The sequence below is a fragment of the Cebus imitator genome, unplaced genomic scaffold, assembly GCF_001604975.1.
Source record: "Cebus imitator isolate Cc_AM_T3 unplaced genomic scaffold, Cebus_imitator-1.0 Scaffold562, whole genome shotgun sequence".
NCBI classification, from domain to species: Eukaryota; Metazoa; Chordata; class Mammalia; order Primates; family Cebidae; genus Cebus; species Cebus imitator.
This window is the reverse complement of record NW_016107877.1, coordinates 513,189-536,090: the sequence shown is the minus strand read 5'-3', so window position 1 is coordinate 536,090 and position 22,902 is coordinate 513,189. Positions and strand designations below refer to the sequence as shown.

The window sequence follows — 22,902 nt, the reverse complement described above, 5'->3', positions numbered from 1 at the left end:
TCTTCTTGGGAAGAAACAATCATGTCTTTAGGTTCTGTGAATGAGGAGATGCCAGTGATACAGGATGCGGGGTAGAGCTTTTATTCATTTGCTTTGACCTGAAATGCTTTCAAAGTGCTAGGATTTTCCCCATGGAAAATGGTTTGCTTCTAATATTATCTCCAGTGATCAAGAGTTAGTGTCAAAGGTTTGTGAATGGATTTCAGAATGTGCAAGTGGCACCTCCCATCGTTAGCTGTCTACATTTTTTTTATAACCACTTGCATACTTTTGGTCAACCACTGTAAAATAAACAGTCCTTCCCAAATGTTTATGTTTTCTTTGACAGCACAGCAATAATTCACTTGGAATGCTGCAGAATAGAATAGCACTTTAATGCTGTTGTAAGGATGGTTTTTATGATTTCTATTCATCGAGTTGTTTTTAAGTTAAAAGATACCAGACTGAAAAGAACATAAAGCCCTGTGGAGATGTGTTACGCTTACATCTTTGCTCCCACCCAAGGATATATACGTAGAATATACATATAAACACACACGCACATATGCTAAATATATGGGTATATATATATATATATATTATATATATTTAAAACAACATTCACCTAAAGTGTTTATTGTTTTTGTTTTCGTACTTATACCTTTGTTTTAACTTTAAGCATAACACAGCATCTAGATTATTGTAGAGTTTTGTGTTCCTACAAATGAAGATGTAAATTAATGTTTATTCCTGCCTAGAAAAGTTTCAGGAAAAAACATGTCATAACACGTTTGTTTACTTGGTAAATACTCTTGATCTTTTTTCTCCGGCCGTGCACATACTAAATATGAAGTTTAGAAGAAAGAAAACTTTATATGCAGTTTGTTTTGAACTTGATATAGTTTGGTTAAATGAGCTTTATTGCTTGGTATGGTGACTCACATCTGTAATTCCAACACTTTGGGAAGCCAAGGTGGGTGGATTGCTTGAGCCCAGGAGTTCGAGACCAGCCTGGGCAACATGGCAAAACCCCATCACTACCAAATATATATATACACACATATATATACATACACACACACACACACACACACACACACACACACACACATATACACTATATATACTATATAGGCATACATGTATGTGTATATATATATAGAAAATATATATACTATATACGTATATATATAAAATGTATATATACTATATATACATATATACTATACACACACACACACACACACACACACACACACACAAAATTAGCTGGGCATGGTGGCACATGCCTGTAGTCTCAGCTACCTGGGAGGCTGCGGTGGGAGGATCACCAGATCCTGAGAAGTCAAGGTTGCAGTGAGCCGTGATCATGCCACTGCGCTCCTGCCTGGGCGACAGAGCTAGACACTGTCTCAAAAATTAAAAAGCTCTTTATTACTTTTCTTTCAGAGGAATGGCTAGTTACTGTCTCAGCTGTGCATACCAGAATTAAGTTTATGTGTCAAAAATGGAAGGATGAAAATTGACTTGAGAAACTGCAGTTTCTGTGCAGCATTATATAGGGTATCTTTACAAAGGACAACATTTGAAGTAAGAAATTGGAGCTTAGGCAGTATTACACTTTCTATCTTACCTATACTACTCTCTGAGAAACCCATTCCTAGCCGTACAGCATGGCTTGTAAACTGTGATCTTCGACCAACATGAATAAGTCTTGTGTTGAGTTTAATTTCAGAGGCCAGGAGTTTATCAGCTGAACCATCTCACCTGCATTCCTTGCAAGTGATTAGAGCCTTAGATGCCTGGCTTGGCTTTGGGCTTCTCCAGCAGAGAGCAGTGAAACACTGTCAATAAACCTAATTCTGGAAACCAGAGTAGATTCCAAGTTAGGAAAAAAGCAAAGGCAGAACTGGCAGGCTCATCAGAGTTACAAAGAAACTGGGGAAACTGGGCTTGTAGATTTTTAAAAACAGGTATGTGTTAAAAGTTTGATGTCAATATTAACAGCAATACATATATTTAAATGCTTAAATATTATTCGAAACATCACTTCATAGCAAGGTAGATGACACAAAAGAAAAAGTGTGCGCTTTCCAAAACTTGCTTATTATTTTAATCCTGCAATTACTATACTATTATACATTTATTAGCTTTACTGTTACACATATATTAGGTCATTTCCATTTGCATTCAGTGTTACAACAATGTCAGCTCTTGAATCCCAATCTCTGGCTACCTCTCTTGACAGTTCTTCAACATCCCTTGTTTACAGGGACCACTTGAAAAGTCAGGTATAGTATAACAAGTTTGTACACCCTCATTCTACAAGAAACATTGTTGCAGAGAACCATTTTAAGAAACTTAAAAACAGTTTTCTATGGCTCCAGTTCAAAATGGGGTTCATAGTGGGGATGTGTGAATGGCACTTCCAGGTAAAGTGATTTATTACATTACGCATGAACTTGTTAACAGTATAACACAAAAGTGTGAACACTCCCTGGGACACCTCACCCTTGGCTGGGGTGCCAGTAGGTTCTTCTCCTTCCAGTCAACAGCAGCATGAAGACAGAGAATATTAGTGAATGTAGTATGTTTGTGCTTGGCTGTGCCTAAAGAAAACATACTTTCACAAAAGGAAATATGAGCATTTACAATCCCATGACAGGGAACATAGGATCCGACCTGTTTACTTCTCTTGAATGAAAAATAGTTTAATCTATTAATTTTTTTTTGAAGCAAAGACATAAGGGAAGAGATTTAAAAAAAATAGGCAGGTCATCCATTGCTCCAGTGACATGGGAGATAATACCCTATGTATAACCAGTGACTTGAAGAGTTCCCATTCTGAAACTTTTTGCTCTCTTAAAAGCACTGGGCTCAAATGCCAGCCTCTGTGTGCAGGCTGCCAAAATACTAAGTGAAGCATGGGGCACTACACATTAAAGGGGAAAGGTCAGCATGGCACCATGCCCAAAATGCATGCTGTACAGCGGGATGAACTTTGGAGAGACCAGCTCACATCAACTCACGGTGTGTTTTACATTCTCTCAGTGACCGGGGTCATTTTACCTCCCATTGGAATCTCCTCTCAGCCATTGTGTCTCCCAGTTCTCAAAGGAAAACCTCTCTCCTTGACCCCTCCCAAGGCCTCTCTCCACAGGACCATCCTAGCAAAAAAAGGAACAGCTCCAAGCCAGGAAACTACTTCCACAGGGCAAATAAAGCTTCAGCCGGCTCTCCCAATGGCAAAGCCTCCGTGCCGCTGCTGCAGCCAGCAGACCCAAGGCTGCATTTGCTTGGGAAAGTGCAGCCTGCTGCTCCACGTCAACATTCCACCCCCTTAGCTTTTCCCAAGGTCTCAGTGAAGAAAAAAAACCTTTCTTTCTTCTTTCTTTCTTTCTTTCTTTTTTTTTTTTTTTTGTTCTTTTCAGTTCAAACAAGAACAATGAATTCCTCAAGCCCAAGCAAGAATGTGACAAGGTGTCAACAAAGCCAACCAGGAAGGTGATGTATGGCTCATAAATCACTCCACAAACCAAGGCAGCAAAGAAAGTGCTCAGCAACCCAGAGCCCTGAGTGTGAGCTTTTTCTACTCCTAAACCTTCATACCCCCCACATCGACCCTCCTCCAGCACCCTCGCTGACTGCTCACCTGTCCCTTCTCCACTGAACAATTGGCCCACTCATGGGGTAAGACAAGTTCTGTTCCTTCTGTGGAAAAAATACCAGCCATCTATGGTAAAGCGGCATAGAATGTCATGTGCTTTAGGGACATGTGTTGCTGTGGTTTCCTTGAAGGCTGTCTAGAAAGTTCTACTCAAAGCCTTAATTTGAAAGGTTTATAAATGGTGATAGTATTTGTTCTTAGGGTCAAATTTTGATTTAGAAAGTTTGGGCTTAAGTGGTGAAATGATTTTAGGGTTTTCAAAAATTGGAGGCCAGAAATTGTTTTGCCTGCTTTATAAAATGATACAAAGAGAAATGGAGAACGACCAAATTAGAATCTCTTTCTGGGGGTTGTAGAATTTGGTTTTCTTGAAAGAAATAGTGAATGTATAGTTGTGTATATATTAAAATTAGGAAGAGAAAGAGTATTTCACAATTGCCTTATGCAAAGTGACTTACTGGTTAAATTACCAAATATTTTTCTTTCACTGTTTTAATAGATGTGACTAATTATACTCTTTGCGCCATGGTTTCAGAGTTAATATATAGTGTAAATTCTTAATGCAAAAACTCCTGAAAAGATTTAAATTCAATTTATTAGCTAATTTTCAGCAACTCAGAATCCATTCTGTGAAAAACATGATACATTATATATATATATATATACACACACACACACATATACACACACACACACACACACACACACACACACATATATATATGTAAAGGGATTTAAATAATATTTAACAGGCTGGAACAGCTACGTAAATCATTTATAAACACACATTTATATAATGGAATGGCCTGTACCTATTACATACTACATTCCTATATAACCAGTTTAGGAGATAAAGAACTTCCAAAGAAACAATTTTGTTGAAAACTGAAGACATCAACAAAGAGAAAAAAATCACCAAAATCCCCATGATAATGGAGACCAAGGTCATTCTAGTTGAATACAGTTTCATTTCTTTCCTCCAACCACTTTTTAAAAAAATCAAAGATCCTACAATAGCTGAAGTAGCAAAGATGAGCTCATTCTCTAAGTAGCCTTGCCCGTTCTCTAATGGTAGCAAAAATAAGTCAAAGAAAAAAAAAAGCAAGTAAAAAAAAGAAAAACATCCACCAAATTGATAGTTCAAACTCACAGAAAGTTGACTGATGGCTTATGTGGAGCCTAGTATTAAAAAACCAGACAAGGCCAGGTACAGTGGCTCATGCCTCGCCTGTAATCCCAGAACCTTGGGAGATTGAGTCAGGCCGATTACCTGAAGTCAGGAGTTTGAGGCCAGCCTAGCCAACTTGGTGAAACCCTGTGTCTACTTAAAAAAAAAAAAAAAATTCGCCGGGCATGGTGGTATACACCCGCAATCCCAGCTACTCGGGAGGACAGGAGAATGACTTGAACCGTGAGGTGGAGGTTGCAGTGAGCGGAGATCACACCGCTGCACTCCAGCCTGGGCAACAGAGAGGGATTTTGTCTCAAAACAGACAAAACTGAATACATGGAAATCTGGATAAAATATTTCTTTGCAACACAGTAAAGTCTTTGAAATAATAAACTACCAGTTGTTATAAACTGCCAGTTTTAGTTTATATAAATAGATGAGCTTAGAATATTATCATTTACTCACTCAGGAACACAGCTATTCAATTAAATAAAGTACATCTGGTAGTACTACCAGTAAAACAAACAAAGCTAACATATACTGAGCCACTGTCAGAATATTTTCTAGGTTGAGAATAGGGGAGTAAAAATTAATTTGGGACTACTTTGGGGAAATTACTTATATTAACTCTATTTAAATATAACCATTTCTTTTTATTTTTACATGTGTGATTAAACGAAGCAAGATAAAACCCATTATGGCCATAGCATCAAGCTACATGATAATTCTAAGAGAGTATTACTAGAGGGAAAAACCTTTCTGGCTGAATAAAGGTGGATGAGAAGATAAAATAAGTACTGCAGATCTCTGAGATCTGAATTTTCTTGCTCTGGAAAAATCTGTTGAAAGCGCTACATCTGTCTCAAAATGTGACTCTCTTTTTCTGAGATGGAGCACCAAACTGGAAAAGGGAGAGAGAGGCCCACTGGGGCAAACCTTTAAACTCTTCTACTATTTCTAAGCGTGCTTGTGAAAATGTTTACCTGTATGTATACATACAGAAAACAAATGAGTTTGAACTTCGATTATACATTACTTAATTTTTTAAAAAAAAACATTATCTTGCCAAGTCTTAAGGTGGCTCTGTGGGTAAATTGGGGCAGTGAGCTGTTTATTTTAAAGCAGCTTGGTCACCTGCACCCACGTTAACAAGGCTGGAGAGGCACCTTGAGTCACACTACACCTCCTTCTGAAAAAGCCACTAAACAATTTCTAAAGGGCGCTACATCTTCAAATGGTTTCCTTCCTGCTGGAAACCTAGGCTTTGTTGTATGAGCGCAATTTGTTACCACTGAAAAGAAGATGATTAAAATTTCTTGAGTATTCACCTCACATCACTAAAGACTTTTATATATCTTTTCACTCAATGTGTCTCAGCAAGACTAACAAAGGCTTCAACTAAGTAGTAGACTTTATATAGCTTTAAATTCTATTTTATATACCTATTATTTATATAGCTTTATTATTTATATTATTTATTTAAATTTTAAGTTTATGAAACAAAAATCGTTTTCTTTTATTGCAGATGATAAATGAGATCTATGAAACTATAAAGGATAAATTCTTACTCTTATTCCCAAAAAACTGGTGGCAAAAAACACAACCCAAACCCCAACTTTAGTTTAATGCACACAACGAAAAAATCAAAATTGAAAAATTACTACAAATTTGCTTCTGTTTTATTGTCCACTCATTCAGCAAATATTTATCCAGTGTGTGCAAAGTGCTGGAGTAGGCTATAGGGAGATACAAAAGAAAATCTCACTAACTGTGTGCCATTAATCAGCATACCTCAAACTGCCCTATATTGTTACTGATCTTCCTAGGTGTATGATTTTTGAATTCCGTAAGGGCAGGAACCATATGTTAACTATCCATGGGTGTCCTGCTCATTTCAATCATCCAATAAATGATTCTGCCATTATTGTTACTGTTGTGCAACCACGGGCAATACCATAGCAAGACTTGAAAACAAATCCTCAGTTCCCTGTTTTATTACTAGAGGTACAACAATGATTTTGAGAGGATAAATGTAATAAAATATAACATGGAGTAATAAGGTGATAATAGTCACATTTAAATATATGTACGTATCTTTGTGAAACTGGACATCGCTCTCCCTTCATTCTTTTTTTCTAAAACAAATACTATCCTCCAACCCCACAGATGCATTTGGCTTCATGAGTTACTATTTATAGCCATCTACACTTAGGCCAGATTCAATATGAAAAATAATATTGAGAAAAGGAAATAAAGCTTTTCTGCTGATGGCTGTCCTATTTGGTGCTCTGGTGCTCTCAGAGTATTTCTAACATGCCTGAAAACAGAATCTTAGAGGGCTCATGGTGTAGGTGCAGACACATGGCTGGGACACATTCATTCATTGGATACTTTTTATAAGACACACACTGTGCTCCACACTGAAAATACAAAGATAGATGAGACATAGTCTTGTGAATGAAAAACATGTAAACAAATAATTATAGTAGACTGGGAAATGTCCTCTACCTTAGGTGTGTGCAAACTCCCATGAGGCAATGAGGAAGAAACTAATTTCAGGAGGGCTGGGGGCCATCATATTTGAACGGAGCCGTGGGAAGTTTGCTGAGATTGGTCTAGATGGAAGTAAAGGTAACGAATATACCAATTAGAGCACAGGTATGAACGACCCAATGTAAGTTTCAGAAAAACATGGGTCTTTCTGTCCTAAGGAAGTGAAGATTTTAAGTGGTGGTTAGTAGGAAGCAAAATTAGAAACCAGGCCCAACCTATAATCAACATTAAGAATTTCAGACTTTATCCCTAGGGTGAATGGTAGCCATTGAAAGTTTTTGGCAGGAGCGTGATAAGGTGTCTGTTCTGAAGAAGACTTGCAGTGATGATGGAGGTAGGCTGGACAAAGAGGCAGCAGGGTAACTAGTAGAGGCAGCAGGGAAACTAGTAGGAGGCTGGTGCAAATAGTTTAGGTGAGAGATAATAAAGACTTGTGCAAAGAATGTGCAATGGGAATGGAGAAAAAAAAGCTTAAAACATATAGCTCCAGGCACCTTTAGGGGTAACAAATGGCAGAACTTTGCAAATATTGAAAATGGAGACAGATGAGTCAAGATGACTGGCTGTATGATGGCACTCAGATAAGCTACGAATACAGTTCGTCAGTGCATGCAGTGACTGAAACAGATATCACCGAGCTAACTCAGAATGAACACATGCAATTAAAAATAAAGGATTGCAGATATAACCCTGGAGACGAGTCACATGCAGAGGGCAGAGAGAGAGACAAGAGCCTCCCAGGTGCAAGGAGCTTCCCGACAAGAGAAGAAACACAGGACAGGTTTATCTTCAGGCAACCAAGGAGGGCAAGTTTGAAATAGGGAGGCATGGCTGATGTGTCAGATATTTCAGAAGAGACATCAGGAGGAGGACTGAGAAGAGTCTCCTGGATCTGGCAGTTAAGAGGTTACTGGTGACCTTATTTAGAGGATTTTGTGTGGGGAGACCCTAGGAAGAATGAAGTAGGCAGAAGCCAGGTCATACTCAGCTCTGGACTGGATGAAAGATCTGGAGAGGTGAGAATATGTTTCACTTGGAATCCTGTTGCCTCCCTGCCACTTCAGACTGGCTTCAGTCTAAAAGGGACAGGCTGTCACACCTCCTTTTGCTATGCCCGCAGACCCCTAATCCCAAGAAAGCTATGATGCATGCAGTGAAACACAAAGCTACAAAGCATATAAGGCAATTGGTAACTTTCTGTGACATCAGCATACTAAATAGGAAAATTAAATATGTTGTTGGTAATCAAAGGTGATCCTTCTATTCCCAAGCCTTTCTGAGGAAAACTAACTGAGTAAGGTATGGGCAGAAGTCAAACTGGAAGCTTTTTAAGAGGTCCCAAGAAGCTCATGTGATGTTGTTCTGTGCATCTGACAGCCTGAGTCTGAACTAAAGTGGAATCTGCCTAGAAAAGGAATATAGTTCTCACACCTAGAGGGAAAACCACACCTTCAGAATCCTTGTAAGAAGGGGATATAGCAATGGAGGAAACATATTCTGCCTCATTATTCTTTAGCCTTGAGAATCTAGATATAGAACATTCAAAATTCTCATGAGAAGGAAAACAAATAATACCGGGAAGCCAAGCTAAAGGTTTCTTGCTTCTACTAATGAACTTAAATTCATTTTCCATTCACACAGCAAAGGAAGAAACCTATATAAGTGGATTGAGAAGGCCAGAAAGACACAATAGAACAGGAGTCAGCAAACTTCTTCTGTTAAGGGTCAGATAGTAAATAATTCAGGCTCTGTTGGGCAGATGGTCCCTGTGGCAGGTACTCAGCTCTGAGCTGTAATAGGAAAGCAGGTGTGGCTGTGCCCAGGAAAACTTTATTTGTTGATACTGAAATTTGAATACTACATAATAAATATTATTATTCTTTGTTTCAGCCATGTAAAAATGTATAAACCTGTATTATAAACATGCATTTTAAAAGCTGACTTCTAAAGAAGAAAATTAGTGTAACAAATAATTATGCATTAGACTGGCTTCTGACTGAGCCTACATTTTTTCTAAATCATGTCGGATTTGACCTGTCATTCTCTTGCTTAGAAATCTTTAATAGCTTCCCATTTCCTGTAATGTCCAATCTCCTTATGCACAGCCCTTGTGACCTGCGACCGCTAAGTGTTGAGGTTCACTGTCTACATCCACCCCCACACCCATGGTACGGCTCTAATGTACACTATCCAGTCCAAACTAGCTGCTCTCACTTAAACACACCCTACATTTCCCTGCCTCCATTGATGTACTCCTAATTTTCACATGACATGGAAGGCCCTGTCCCAGGAAATTCCTCTTGCAGCTGTTTTTGTTTGTTTGTTTGTTTTTAAGACAGAGTCTCGCTCTGTTGCCCAGGTTAGAGTGCAGTGGCACGATCTCGGCTCACTGAAACCTGCACATCCCAGGTTCAAGCAATTCTCCTGCCTCATCCTCCTGAGTAGCTGGGATTACAGGCATGAGCCACCATACCCGGCTAATTTTCGTGTTTGTAGTAGAGATGGGTTTCACCATGGTGGCCAGGCTGGTCTCGAACTCCTGTCCTCAAGTGATCCTGCCCACCTCGGCCTCCCAAAGTGCTAGGATTACAGGCATGAGTCACTGTGCCTGGCCCCAGCTGTTCCATTAGAATCCTATTCATTCTTTACGGCTCAGTGGAATGTCATTCATCTCCTTTGTAAAGCCTTCCTATTTTACCTAGCTGGAATAAAGGCTTCTCATATTTTTTTTTTTATTATTTACATTTCAGCAAAAATATGTTGGCCAGGTATGGTCAAAATTAGCAGGGAAGAGTGGGCTATGGTGTCAGATTACTTGAGGTTCCATCAACCACTCAGATGGAATTTTAGGAGCTATAATAATTCCTATCTGCTGGGTAGGGTCCCTGAAATACCACAGTGGTGTTTCATTTCCTACTCATTGCTGTCATCTTTCTGAGTTGCTCTGTGATCCACCATATTCATTCTCTACCCTTGCTTTGATTTATGAACGTACATGGTGATGGTGATGGTAATACCCTATTTTAAATGATACATACTCAAACTAACTTGGCCCAGAGAACCTTACCAAAAAAAGGAACGAATGAGTCAGATCCTTAGAAAACAGTTCCTAGAATCATTCTAGCTAATCTTTTCATCAGTTGAGTGTTTTGCAAAGGGGTTTCTGACTCATTGATCAAGAAAGTGTAGTGCTTATCAATGCCAACCTCATAAAGCATAACTAGAGGAATGCAATGGTAATCTATTAGACTCACTTGTATGCAATGCATTGGCAGTTCAGGGCAGCATTAATATTTATAATATGACCCTTTCTACATTTGAGGTTTGGCACAAATTCTTAACTTGCTTCTCAGCTTCAAAATTTGATGATTCCATTATTTTGTCAAAAATAACCTATAAATATCACTATCACCAGGATGACAACTTATTAAAATTGATGCTAATAGTTCTTATAGATTCTATTGAGAGTTTAAATGAAAGAGTTAAGTAGAAACAGGCAAGACTGACAGAACCTGGGTTTTTCTGCTATATCATGATTCTATAAGCCATCCTTAAGTGTACTGAATTGTATAAAAACCATGGAGAAAATGGTGATTATGTACCCATTATGTATAAAAAGAAACTCTTGCTTCAGGTTTTCTCCATATTCAAGGTAAATGTGCTCTGGGCCCAAATGAGGTGACTCATTGCCTCAGTTCTCTCTTTCTTGTTTCACAAGCAGACACAGCAAAGTCTGGAGAGTAATCTGACTCCTCCCTGATCGCAGTGGACTACATCCGGGATGATATTTAGTTTTCACTCTCTGTGGGCTCTGTAAAACCACCTACTGCTCAGAGAAGCTCTTTGACATGTTCTGAACTCTAAGAACAAATGAAAATGGCATTTTGGGGAAAAAAAACGAAGCTAGAACAAAGAAGTCAGAAACATGATACTGCAAGATCAGGCACTTATCTGCACTGCAAGTGAAAAAAAGTTTCAGACTCAAAGAATTAGCAATTTAACCACTAGTTTTCTCCTGAGATGTTACTGTCACAAGAGATCCTTACATTTCCAATGGCATTCAACAGAGTCTCCTCTTTAGTGAGGCCAGCTGCAGAAAGTTAGTGAATATTTGCTTCCTCTCTGATGCAGAAAGATTATTTTGTAAGCAATGCTGGAGAGAGAAAGAGCTCAAAAGGAGGGTGAACATCAGAAGAAAAAAGGGACAGATCTACTAGGTGCTTGTGACATCTGTTTCCACTTTGTGCTGTGGCCACTGGCAGAGCAAAAGACCAACCTGTAATCAACTTAGTAACATGGTGCCCATGTCCAGTCTTTCAAGTGCTTTGTAAATACTGTCACAGAGAGCCCAACGAGGAATGTGGGTCTTCTGGGAATGTATAAGAAAGAGAAGGCACACACTTACCCCTGAGATGCTTCTAGTCCTGTTCAGATGACAAGCTTTATGTATGAATACGTTAATTCAAATCTTTTCCTCACTTCCTTCAAAACTCCATCCAAAGTTCTTCTCCTGCAGGCAGCCTCATGGCTCTGACTAATAGCTCATGCCTCAACTCTGTGTCCCCACAAGACTCATATCCTCCACTTTTACACAACTTGAACTTGGCAGAAGTGTTCTTCAGTTGATTCATGTGTGCTCAGTCCAACTGATTTGTCAGTATCATGAGGATATGGTTTTGGTCGTCTCGTTCCTTTATGTCTTTTCACAGTAATTAGTTCTGTAGCTTAAACATAATAAACACTCATTAAGGGAAAACTGGCCAGCCAATTCTGACTCCTCCTGCTCAGATAACACTCCAAGTGTGCTGGTTCCTGGCTCTCCCACTAACAGATTAAGTTCCTAGAAGCTCCCCTTCCTGAGAAGGCCGCCGGATTTTCAAGCTGCCTTTGTATCCAAAAGCAGAGATGTTCTCAACAGAGCAAAAAGTTAGAAAAGAACTCAGTGTCTCAGTGGGCTAGATTTCTGCTCATTACAAAAACAGGACAAGCGCCTGTTTCTATGTAGCTTGTGCCATTAGCTACATTCAGGAATACCAGTTAACAAAAATGGCAGGCCCTCAATTTAGAGTGTCAATGATTTTTTTTCGTTATGTGAGCTAGTGATTTCACTCCCTGCAAAGGTATCTCATGCACCTCTTGCCAATACTTTCCTCACACACCCTCCTCTTTCTTTTCTACTTTGTTTTTCAGCAGTGTTTAGAAACTAGAATATCAGAACTGATCTCTCCCCGCTTGCTCTCTCAATTTTTCTCTCCACCATTGTCAAGATAGGAAGGCACATGTTCCCATCTTGATAGCAGCAGAAAGAAAAACAGCAGCAGAAGGAAAACAGCAGCAGAAAGAAAGATTTGACTCTGGTTGAGAAGGCAATGTCAGGCAATGCTGGTACATGTCAGCTGCATCTCAGCTAAGTGCTAGCGATTTTTTTTTTTTTAAGTTAGCACTGCTGAAAAGAACAATGACTGTTTGCATTAATAGCTGCCTTCTTAAATCTGTAACAAAGAATAAGAAGCGGGCTAAGGTAGAAGAGGTCATGTTTATTTCACTTTGAAGCTTATAGGTAGTCACATGGGTATCACAAAAAGAACATCTTGCCTTTTACCTGACTCTTACGACACCTCCAACATATCCCTTGGATGTTCTGCCTAGTCACACTCAAAACTGGGGGATAAAGAAGATAAAGGTGAACACTCATTTAGCCCTGAACCCTCTCATCCTATCTGCTGTCCACGTTGCCCACAGGTCTTCCAGATGCAAGGCTATCCATGGCCTCCTCCATCAAGTCCACCCAGACTCTCTGATCTAAAGCAGCCCCGCCCACTCCCATACTCTCCATTTCATTAACTTGGTTCACTTTTTTTCTTATCATAGCTTGAAATCATCACCTTTTTAAAAAATAACTAGGTCATCATTTATAATCCCTCCCTAGAATGTAAGAGCCACAAGAGCAGGGAGCTTAAGCTTTTCCCCAGTGTCTCTCCAAATATCTAATACGGTGCCTAGCATTAGCAAAATGGGATAAATGTTTGCTCAGTGGAGGAACAGATGTCTCCTTCGGAGTCAACCTCAATTTCCATTTTTTTCCCCAATGTTTGTAAATTTTCTCTCAATATAGAGGCCCACCCTCCTTAGACACAAAGGAATTATAGTTATACACTTGCTATGTTGCCCAGAGTTCACAAATTTTGATGTTCCATTATTTTAGCCAGCAACTATAGCTTGAATATTAGAGAAAAATGGACGGGGATACAGATGCTTAGAATGTGTGCCTTCCCATCTTGACACTGGAGAAATGGAGAAATGTTATTCTAATGCAGTCTGCATCATATTCCAGTTCAAATTTGAAAACTTCCGAAAGCCTGAAGACTAACTTAGGTTTCAATTTAATTATTTTAAAACAACAGCTATATTTTTACTCTACATGTATTCAATTATTACTAAGTACTTTCATTTCTACCTGTAAAAATATGGTATAAAAAGTTCACCCCCATGAAATCAGACAAAAATACAGTTGACCCATGAACAACATGGAGGTTAGGGGCGCTTACTCCCTCTGAAGTCAGAAATCCACCAAAAATCCACACAAAATTTTTGACTCCCCAAAACTTTACTAATAGCTTACTGTTGACTGCAAGCCTTACTGATAACATAGTTGATTAACACATATTTTGTATGTTATATTATTATATACTGCATCCTTACAAACTACATGTAAACTTCAAAAAAACAAAATAAGAAAAGCAAGAGAGAAAATATGTTCACTACTCAAGTGGAAATGGATCATCATAAAGGTTTTCATCTTTATTGTCTTCATGATGAGTAGGCTGAAGATGAGGAGGGGTTGGTCTTGGTGTTTCAGGGGTAGCAGAGGCAGATGAGGGAGAGTAGTTGGAAGAAGAGGCAGGAGAGGCAGCAGCACTCAGTGTAACTTTCATTGAAAAATATCTGCATGTAAGTGAACCCGTCCAGTTCAAACCTGTATTGTTCAAGGGTCAAGTGAGTACTAATATGAAAAAGAGCTGAAGTGAAAAAAGTGGATCAAAATATTTCTAATCATAGTTAAATAATCTAAAAAATATAGGCCACTGACAATTTTATGCTTCTGTTCAATGACACTGCACATACAATCCATTAGAAAGCTACTATGTGTGTTAAACAGAAACACTATAAAATCATTTGTAGTGATCTAAGAAAAGAGGATTATATGAACATTACAATATTAATGTTAATGTCATGAATTTAAAGCTTTTTTTCCTAGTATGTTAAATGTTTCCCTGTATTACAAAAATTGTGAGCATTCATAGCAAACATGGTGTTCCCTACCAAATGCAAGGTGAATGCTACCTACAATAGTCAACAGTGGAGTCAGTAACATAACAGGGCATTTCAAGGAGATGAAAGATGACACTATTATTTTCCTAATATTCACAATTCTGTTTCTGGCTATGTAATTTTGTCTTTATAACACTACTCCGTTAAATTGATATTTGGGCCAAAAATTATCATCTTGGCTGCTATGAAGCCAACGCTCTTAAAATCACTTGCTTAAGTTTGCTTTTTCTGAAAAGCACTTACCTACCTCTCTGGGGTGTTTTTTAAAATGAATTAGGAATCCTGGAGCCCTCAGAGTCTAAGCATGGTTGGCAGGTTGGAAGCAAATAAGCACAATGGAAATGGGCCCTACTTAGTTACTATGGATACCTCAGATATAAAGGATTCCTATTTGTGGTTCTCATCAACAACTACTAGCACAAAATCCCTCATGCTGCTTAGACCTAAATATGGTCATAAATGTTTACTGCACGCACATAGTATTCATGGAACCATTCTAAGATTGCAGAGCCATAGTGCGGGAAATGATTCTTTCCTTTGGTGTATTTTCATATCGCGTTTTCCATCTGGAGAAGTGAAGATATTGTTTTGCAATTAACTTTACAGAACAGAGCATTTTTGTTGGACTACTAAAATTGCTTAGCCAAAGTTGGGCATAAATGCAATCTCTGTGACAAGCCAACTTACCTGGAAACATGGCACTCTTCAAAAGGTTTGTATACCTCATGTTGTCTGTTTGGGGCGAGGGTTACGACTTCTGTGGTCTGAAGACAGTGTTCCCTAGTCAGTCAGAGACTGAGTGGGCACAGGATTTGGTATTCCTAACCTTCAAGATCCCATCCATGGGAAAACCATTCAGGCCTTTTCTTGTGAATGAATTCCAAATTACAATTTAGTTTCTCATCATCTGATCCATGCAAAGGATATTGTTATGATTTTTTTTTCTTTGAAATCTAATGATCCTTGAAGCCAAGGCAGTCAGTTTAAACACACCAGGGACGCTGTACTCTTCTTACAGACATTCATCTCATACTACAGAAAGGAAGGTGCAGCCAATTTCTGGAACCAAGACTTGCACTTGTGCCCTATTTTGGCTTAACAGTTTTAGTTTGAGGCCAAGGCAGTCAGTTTAAACTCACCTGGGACATTGCACTCTCCTTTACAGATGTCCACCTTGTACTGCAGAAAGGAAGATACAGCCAACTTCTGGAACCAGGACTTGCACTTGTGCCCTATTTTGGCCTAATAGTTTTAGCAAACCAACAGAAATACTCCATTCTGTAAAGCTAATTGCACAAAAAACCCTTAACTTTTCCAGAGGGAAAATGGGATGTCACTAGATGATCTGGCCCAAAAAGAATTCTAGTTTCATTCCCTGGCTCTTCTGGAGTGCTGATAGCGTTGTCAGGATTTAGGGTTCACTGCTGTTCTTGGTTATCCCAATGGTAGGCTCAGTCTATTATTAGTAAGCTAATAGATATGAAACAACCATGTCAATTACCATGAGCGGAGCATGGCAGGGTGGAGCAAGGGAAGCATGTGTAAGTTCATGTGGACGGTGGGACAGCCGGGAAGGATGTAGTAAAGACCAGTGGTCCACACACTGTTGTTGACAGCTGACAACCGATATTATCTCCTCTGTGTGCAGTGGTCCCCATAGTCTCTTTCTTCACCATTTTCTGTATCACATTTCATTTTCCACATTTTCTTGGGATCTTTATCCACAGCCATGGCTTCAGCTACTACGACCCATGGCTCCTGTATCTTTATCTTCAGCTCAGCTCCCTCTCCTAAACTTCACACATCCTAAGTACATGAGCATTTTCATCTCTATCTTGAATTTTAAATCTACTCTTCTTCTTGTTGAGTTGCAAGGTCATCATCCACCAAGTGGCCCACGCGTCTAGTCCAGGTATAAGCCTTGACACTTAACACGTCTTTAATTTTTAGAATATAAGAGATTTCTAACAACTGGCTTTCATTTTGTACACTCGAGCTGATTAATTGTTCTAAAGTAGTGTTTTAAATGCACTTTCAGAAATATTTAGTTTTCCCTCAATTACTGTGTGATATAAAATGTAGAACTACCTAAGACATTTAGGCCTATTTGTAGAAAATTGACAATGCTATAATAAAAGCAAACTGTGGTAGTGGTGGTGCTACTGACTGTGGGACACACAGACAATCCCATTTTCTGTTGTTTGAAGTTGTGCGTGCGTGCGTGTGTGTGTGTGTGTGTGTGTGTGTGGTGGGTAAATTTGCTATAACATCTGAGAAAAGGTAAGTATATCCAATGCTTATTTTTTTGTTAACTGTCTTAAAAATCTGAAGTCATGCTGTTCATTTAGAAACATGTTGCACAAAAACGGATTTTTTTCAAAAATATATTGGCTTATTAAATTTTAAAGTATATCTGTAAAGCCAGTTCATAGAGAGAAAAAACAATTTAAGTATAATCTATATTTATATCTAGGTTTTTTTTTTTTTTTTTTACCAATTTAAGGTAAATCAATATAACCCAAAAAGAGATGAAATTTTCAATGCAGTGTTTTGAAAAAGAAAACTAGTTTGTTTTCTGAACTCAGCATTCCATAGTGACCCACGTACATAAAATGATGATTAAAAAATAAGAAATACATTTACATACAGGTTTTGTCACATGGAACTCTCTGTTTTATCCGTTCAATACAATAGCATGTACTGTTTCTTTAAATTATCTTTTTAAAAATCAATCGTGGACACATTGTGTGTGTGTGTGTGTGTTTTTTTAATTTCAAAGAAAATGCCCCAGAGTAGACACATCTCTTTCCAGTTCTGCAGAAGAGTGTGCCACGAAGTCAAACACCATGTGTAGCAGCTTCAGCTGAGACTGTGTCCCTGATCCAAGCTAGCAAGATATTCTCCATTTTGTTATCTTTGAGAATATTTTCCAACATCTGCTTCTACGTCTACTTTCTATTTTGTAATCTTGCCGAACAGTAGCAGTGCTAATGTCACTTATATTTATGTCTCTAAGTACCGAATCCAAGAGATTAGCAGTGGCAGTAATTCCTCAGGGTACAGTAATTAATGACATAATACTGTGGACATACTTTTTTGTAAAAACAAAAACTTCCCATTACGCAGTTTAAAGGCATCATTTTGTGGGAATGGCCTGAGTAGCCTAGCCATGTAATTTCTGTTCATCACTTAACAGGCATTGTATTAAGCAGTTACTGTGTGCCATAGTCCTAGGTTTTGAAGAAAACGCAAAACTATTCTCGAGGAGTTTAAAAAACTGGTAAAGATAACTGTTCAAAAATTACCAGTACAAGAGAAAATGGAGAATACTATAATAAAAGCAAGGCATTCATACAGACAGTCCCTGACCCATGATGGCCTGAGTGGAATTTTTTGGCTTTACGATGATGTGAAAGTGATACATGTTCAATAGAAACTATACTTCAAATCCCATATAACCATGCTGTTTTTCACGTTCAGTACAATATTCAATACATTATATGAGATATTCAACACCAGATGATTTGCCCAACTGTGGGCCAATATAAGTGTTCTAAGAATATTTAAGGTAGGCTAGGCAAAGCTAGGATGTTCAGTAGGTGAGGTGTCTTAAATGCATTCTTTTCTCTCTCTCTTCCTCCCTCCCTTTTCCTTCCTTCCTTCCTTCCTTCCTTCTTTCCTTCCTTCCTTCCTTCCTTCCTTCCTTCCTTCCTTCCTTCCTTCCCTCCTTCCCTCCTTCCATCCTTCTTCTTTTCTCTTTCTCTCTTTCTTCACAGAGTCTTGCTCTGTTGCCCAAGACCAGAGTGCCGTAGCACAGTCATGGCTCACTAAAGCCTAGATGTCCCAGGCTCAAGCAATTTTTCCACCTCACCCTTCCAAGTAGCTAGGACTACAGGTGTGTGCCACCACACCTGGCTAATTTTTAATTTTTTTTTTTTTTAGACATAGGGTCTTACTATATTGCCCAAGCTGGTCTCAAACTCCCAAGCTTAAGCAATCCTCCTGCCTCGGCCTTCCAAAGTGCTGGGAATACAAGAATAAGTCACTGCACACAGCCTAAATGCATTTTTGACTTCCAAAATCAGGACATCACCCCATGGTAAGTTGAAAAGCATCTGCAAGGTGTATTCACCTCCTCCGGGGTGAGACAGCCCACTGCTGACTAGGGGAGTAAGGAGCTAATTCATAAAAGGGTGCTGCCTAAACAGGACTTTGAAGATTAAATAAGAATTTAAGCAGTTGAAAATAGGAGAAGGAAATTGCAGGTAAAAGTGAAGGTGAAAAAGTGTTTGTCCTGTCCATGGAATAGGATGTTTACTCATTAGTTATTTCCATATTAGAAATAGAGCTTTTGGCTACATGTATACAAGGAAAATGGTAAATTAAGAGCCACATAATTCTATTTATGGGAACTGAAATATTTATAAATTATTTAATCACAAATGAAGATCCAGTTAGCAGTTTCTGAGCAGAGCAATGACACGCTGGAGTAATGATAGAGGAAGAACAATCTGGAAGTGGCTCAGAACATACATGTAACAAGAGCAGGGGAGGGACAAGTATGCATTTGAAAATCAGCAGACTGCAGGTATATACGGTGATCATACAACTTACTTTCCAAATTAGGACACTTCAGGGAGTGAAAGGGGTGCCACTGATAGTTACACTACTTGGAAGCTATAAGAGAATTTGGTAGAGGAAGGAAAGTAGTGGGACAGGAACCTGACGACCTAGCAGGACAGGACCTCTCAGGTTGATTCCTATTTCTTCCAGCACAGAACTGTGTCTTGTAATTGTTTTAATCCCTCACCAAGTCTGGCTTATAGCCAATGCTCGATAAACATGGAGTCACCAACTGATGACAGATAAACCTGATCCCTAGTCGTCATGCCTGGGGGATGCTGTCCACATTTCTCCAAAAGGTCAAGGGCAGCAATATTCCAGAACTGTCAAGATTTTCCTTTTATGACTTTTAAGAATGTTTCTTCAAAAACCTTGTTAGCAATCTACATAAAAATAACACAACAGGCCAGTTGATTAGAATAAAAAGTAGAAATATTGTACAAGAAGGGCTAACTTTTAAAAGAATCAGAAGGAAGCACAACGAGTGAGATTTTGACTCTCTGGCTTCATTTTTAGGAGGTTTTCTGTAGTTTTATGTTAAAGCATTCACCATTATTGCAATATTTAATATACATTTTTTAAAAACCCCTGGAATGTCGAATAACTAGGCTGTGCATAGCTCTCTCATGAATTCAATATGTAAAGGTATAAATATAAGGTGTCTGTTAAACAAATGACAGAGAAAAATCAAAGAGGCACAGCAAAATCATTGCAGGAGTAATTTTTTATCATTTCTTGCAATGTTTCATTCTAAAAGAAAAATTATCACAGAGTTGAAAAATAAACTCTTTTTCCCTTCAGACCATACATAAACCTGACTATTATTTGAAGTTGATAACAGAAACTGATGTTTCCAAAGATGTCACTGAATACAACACTTTTAGGAATTGCTGAATCAAATTTTCTTTCTTTCTTTCTTTTTTGTAAATGGGAAAGGTAGAGAGAACTGTAAAATCAGTCATAAAGCATATGAGATACTGAGGGATGATTCAAACAATCTGACTTACTCTTGTATGTATACACATTCATTTTCTCAAATTAGTACATACCAATGGAAACTGCATCAACCCATAAAAATAACTCATACGCCTATTATGTTTTTCCATTTTAAGCTTATAATAGCAATAACGACCTCGGCAAAAGACATTTCCTTAGAATTAATGGCTGGCTGGGAGGCAGAGCCAAGGGCCACTGGTTCCTCCCAGCTGGTCATTAATCCTCAGGAAATGCCTGCACCTCCATCATTATTGCTAAAGCACCATTATAGAAAATTCTCACAGTTCCAATATATGGAAATTTGAGGCTATTTTGCAAGCCCATGGTATTCATGTGAGTTAATAGGCCACCACTGAGCACAGAGGACGTAATTACCAAAACGACAGAAGGGAAAATATTGTTCTCCTAGGTCTGTAAGATTATAGGAAATGGGGACTAGCCTTATGGGAAGAGGTATATTTGAAGCTAAAAGACATTAATTTGGAATCACATATATAAAAGTCAATAAAAGACACAGCAATCCATTCCCATGACTTCATTTAAAAAAATTTTTTATAAGTTACAAATAAAGGTTATTTGGACATTTCCTCCCAAATTGATAAACTAGTATTAAAGAGAATGCAGTCAGGAAGACTGTTTATTCACACACATTATATTCAACCAGTGAAGTTTGGGAAAATGCATACATTTGACAGTGCTGAATGAGAATGGGATTTCTTTCTTTTAAATTTTGGTTTAAAAATTTAATGCATATCATTAAATATTATAGAACAAACATTGTATTCTAGACTTTAGTACTGCTAAAACAAACAAAAAACCCTAAAGTTCTGTCTTTTTGTCTTAGCTAGAGGCTTAGCACATCAAACAAGCACTAATAAAACTGAAGGCCAAAATGATAACAAATACAGTTCTGGGGCTCTGTGAAACAGTTTCAGTTCTCTGCAAAAGCTTTTGCTAGCTTGCAGGCTAAATTGAAAATAAAAATTAGGTGTTTTCAGGTCTATTCATTCCCTCCATAAAATAAACTAAATCCAACAAATGGCTTCAAAAGAGGGAATTAATCCAAAAATCACACCAAAAACAGTCTATAAATCTTTTCAATGTGTTATTATAATAAACTACAAATGTTGGATATGATGCTTTACACTTAATGAAATTCACTGCAGTTTCTCATTGTGCATTACAAATACCAGCCCTGTCCTAACAGGTTTAAAGTTAAAGAGAACTGTTATGAGTTGAAATGTGTCCCTTAAAAAGGTATGGTGAAGTCCTAACCCACCTTGTCTCTGTGAATGAGACCTTATTTGGAAATAAATTCTTGGCAGATATAATCAAGGTAAGATGAAGTCAGTGGGGTGGGCCCTAATCAAATATGGCTAGTGTCCTTATAAGAGGAAAAGAGATACAGACACATAGCAACTGCTGTTACCACCATGTGGCTACGGAGGCAGAGAATGGAGCAATGCATCTAAAAGCCAAGGAGCATCAAGGATTACCAATAGCACCAGAAGTGAAGGGAACATATTCTTCCCAAGAGCCTTCAGGGAGAGTATGGCCCTGCCAACACCATGATGTCAGACTTCCAGTTTCCGGACTGTGAAAGAACAAAGTTCTGTTATGGTAAAGCACCCAAATTTGTGGCACTTTGTTACAGCAGCCTGCAGAAACTAACACAGGACCTGAAGGAAGAGATTCATCAGAACTGTGGTTAACATTCCCAGTGAAAACCCAAGGAAGATCGGGTGAGGCAAGAGGAAGCGGCTCATTACAGGGAAAAGCAATGGACCAGAAGTCAGGAAACCTGGCTCTTGTTGGAGCTAATGAGGTTGTGTGGCCTTGAGCTAAACACAATTGCTCTGGGTTTTCATTTTGTCACCGAATTGTAGAATGTTAGAGGATTCAACTATATAACTTCTAGACTAAGTCTAGGGTTATAGTTGGGAAGACCAAGCACCACACAGACCAACATTTTAATACTTTCAAAATTCACTGTTCTGGCATTGCTTGGACCTCAGGGACAGAAAGCAGGACACAGGAAACAGAACTGCACTCTTCCATTTGCACAAGCCATGCGTACCTCAGCAGTTTGGCTACATTTATTTTGGTTGAGTAAGGCCCAAAAGAGTTTGCTATGGAAGCAACCCAGCATGTCCTGATATTCTATAATTATTTTCTTTCAAATATAACTTTTTCTGCACTTCCAAGATTGTCAAAAATATCTCCAGCTGATTCAAAAGCATGATTTTGTTTAAATAAGATAATAGTTACCATCAAAAGTAAAGAATATCACTTGTAATTCATAGATATTTAAAGTGCCAATAGTCAGAAAGCATTAGTCCAAAGATAAAAGAAAAAGTAGCTCTTTGTATGCCACAGCATACAAAAAAATAGCTGGGATTTAGGATCCAATAGGGCTTTGGGTCCAAATATACTCAATGTATTATCTAAAATCATTCCATAATGATCACATTGATAGTGATTTACTCTTCAGTTATTATGATCAATCATTATCATCACCATCATCATCATCTGTGTTCTGATTACCTAAACAAACACTCCGACTCTAGACGTGACTAATGGA

General features: G+C 38.4%; 1 protein-coding gene across 5 annotated transcripts in view; it reads right to left on the bottom strand.

The window, feature by feature from the left end:
• HMGA2 (high mobility group AT-hook 2) overlaps window positions 1-22,902 on the bottom strand; it is a 136,043-nt gene that overhangs the window by 83,226 nt on the left and 29,915 nt on the right. The window contains exon 4 of one of the 5 annotated variants that reach the window (XM_037733991.1): window positions 11,777-12,094. The exons of the other annotated variants lie outside the window; for them this stretch is intronic. Within the exon in view, the coding sequence (XP_037589919.1) occupies window positions 12,083-12,094 (12 nt within the window). The 3' untranslated portion in view covers window positions 11,777-12,082. Of the gene's footprint in view, window positions 1-11,776; window positions 12,095-22,902 lie in introns of those variants that run through there. 5 annotated transcript variants of the gene reach the window in all.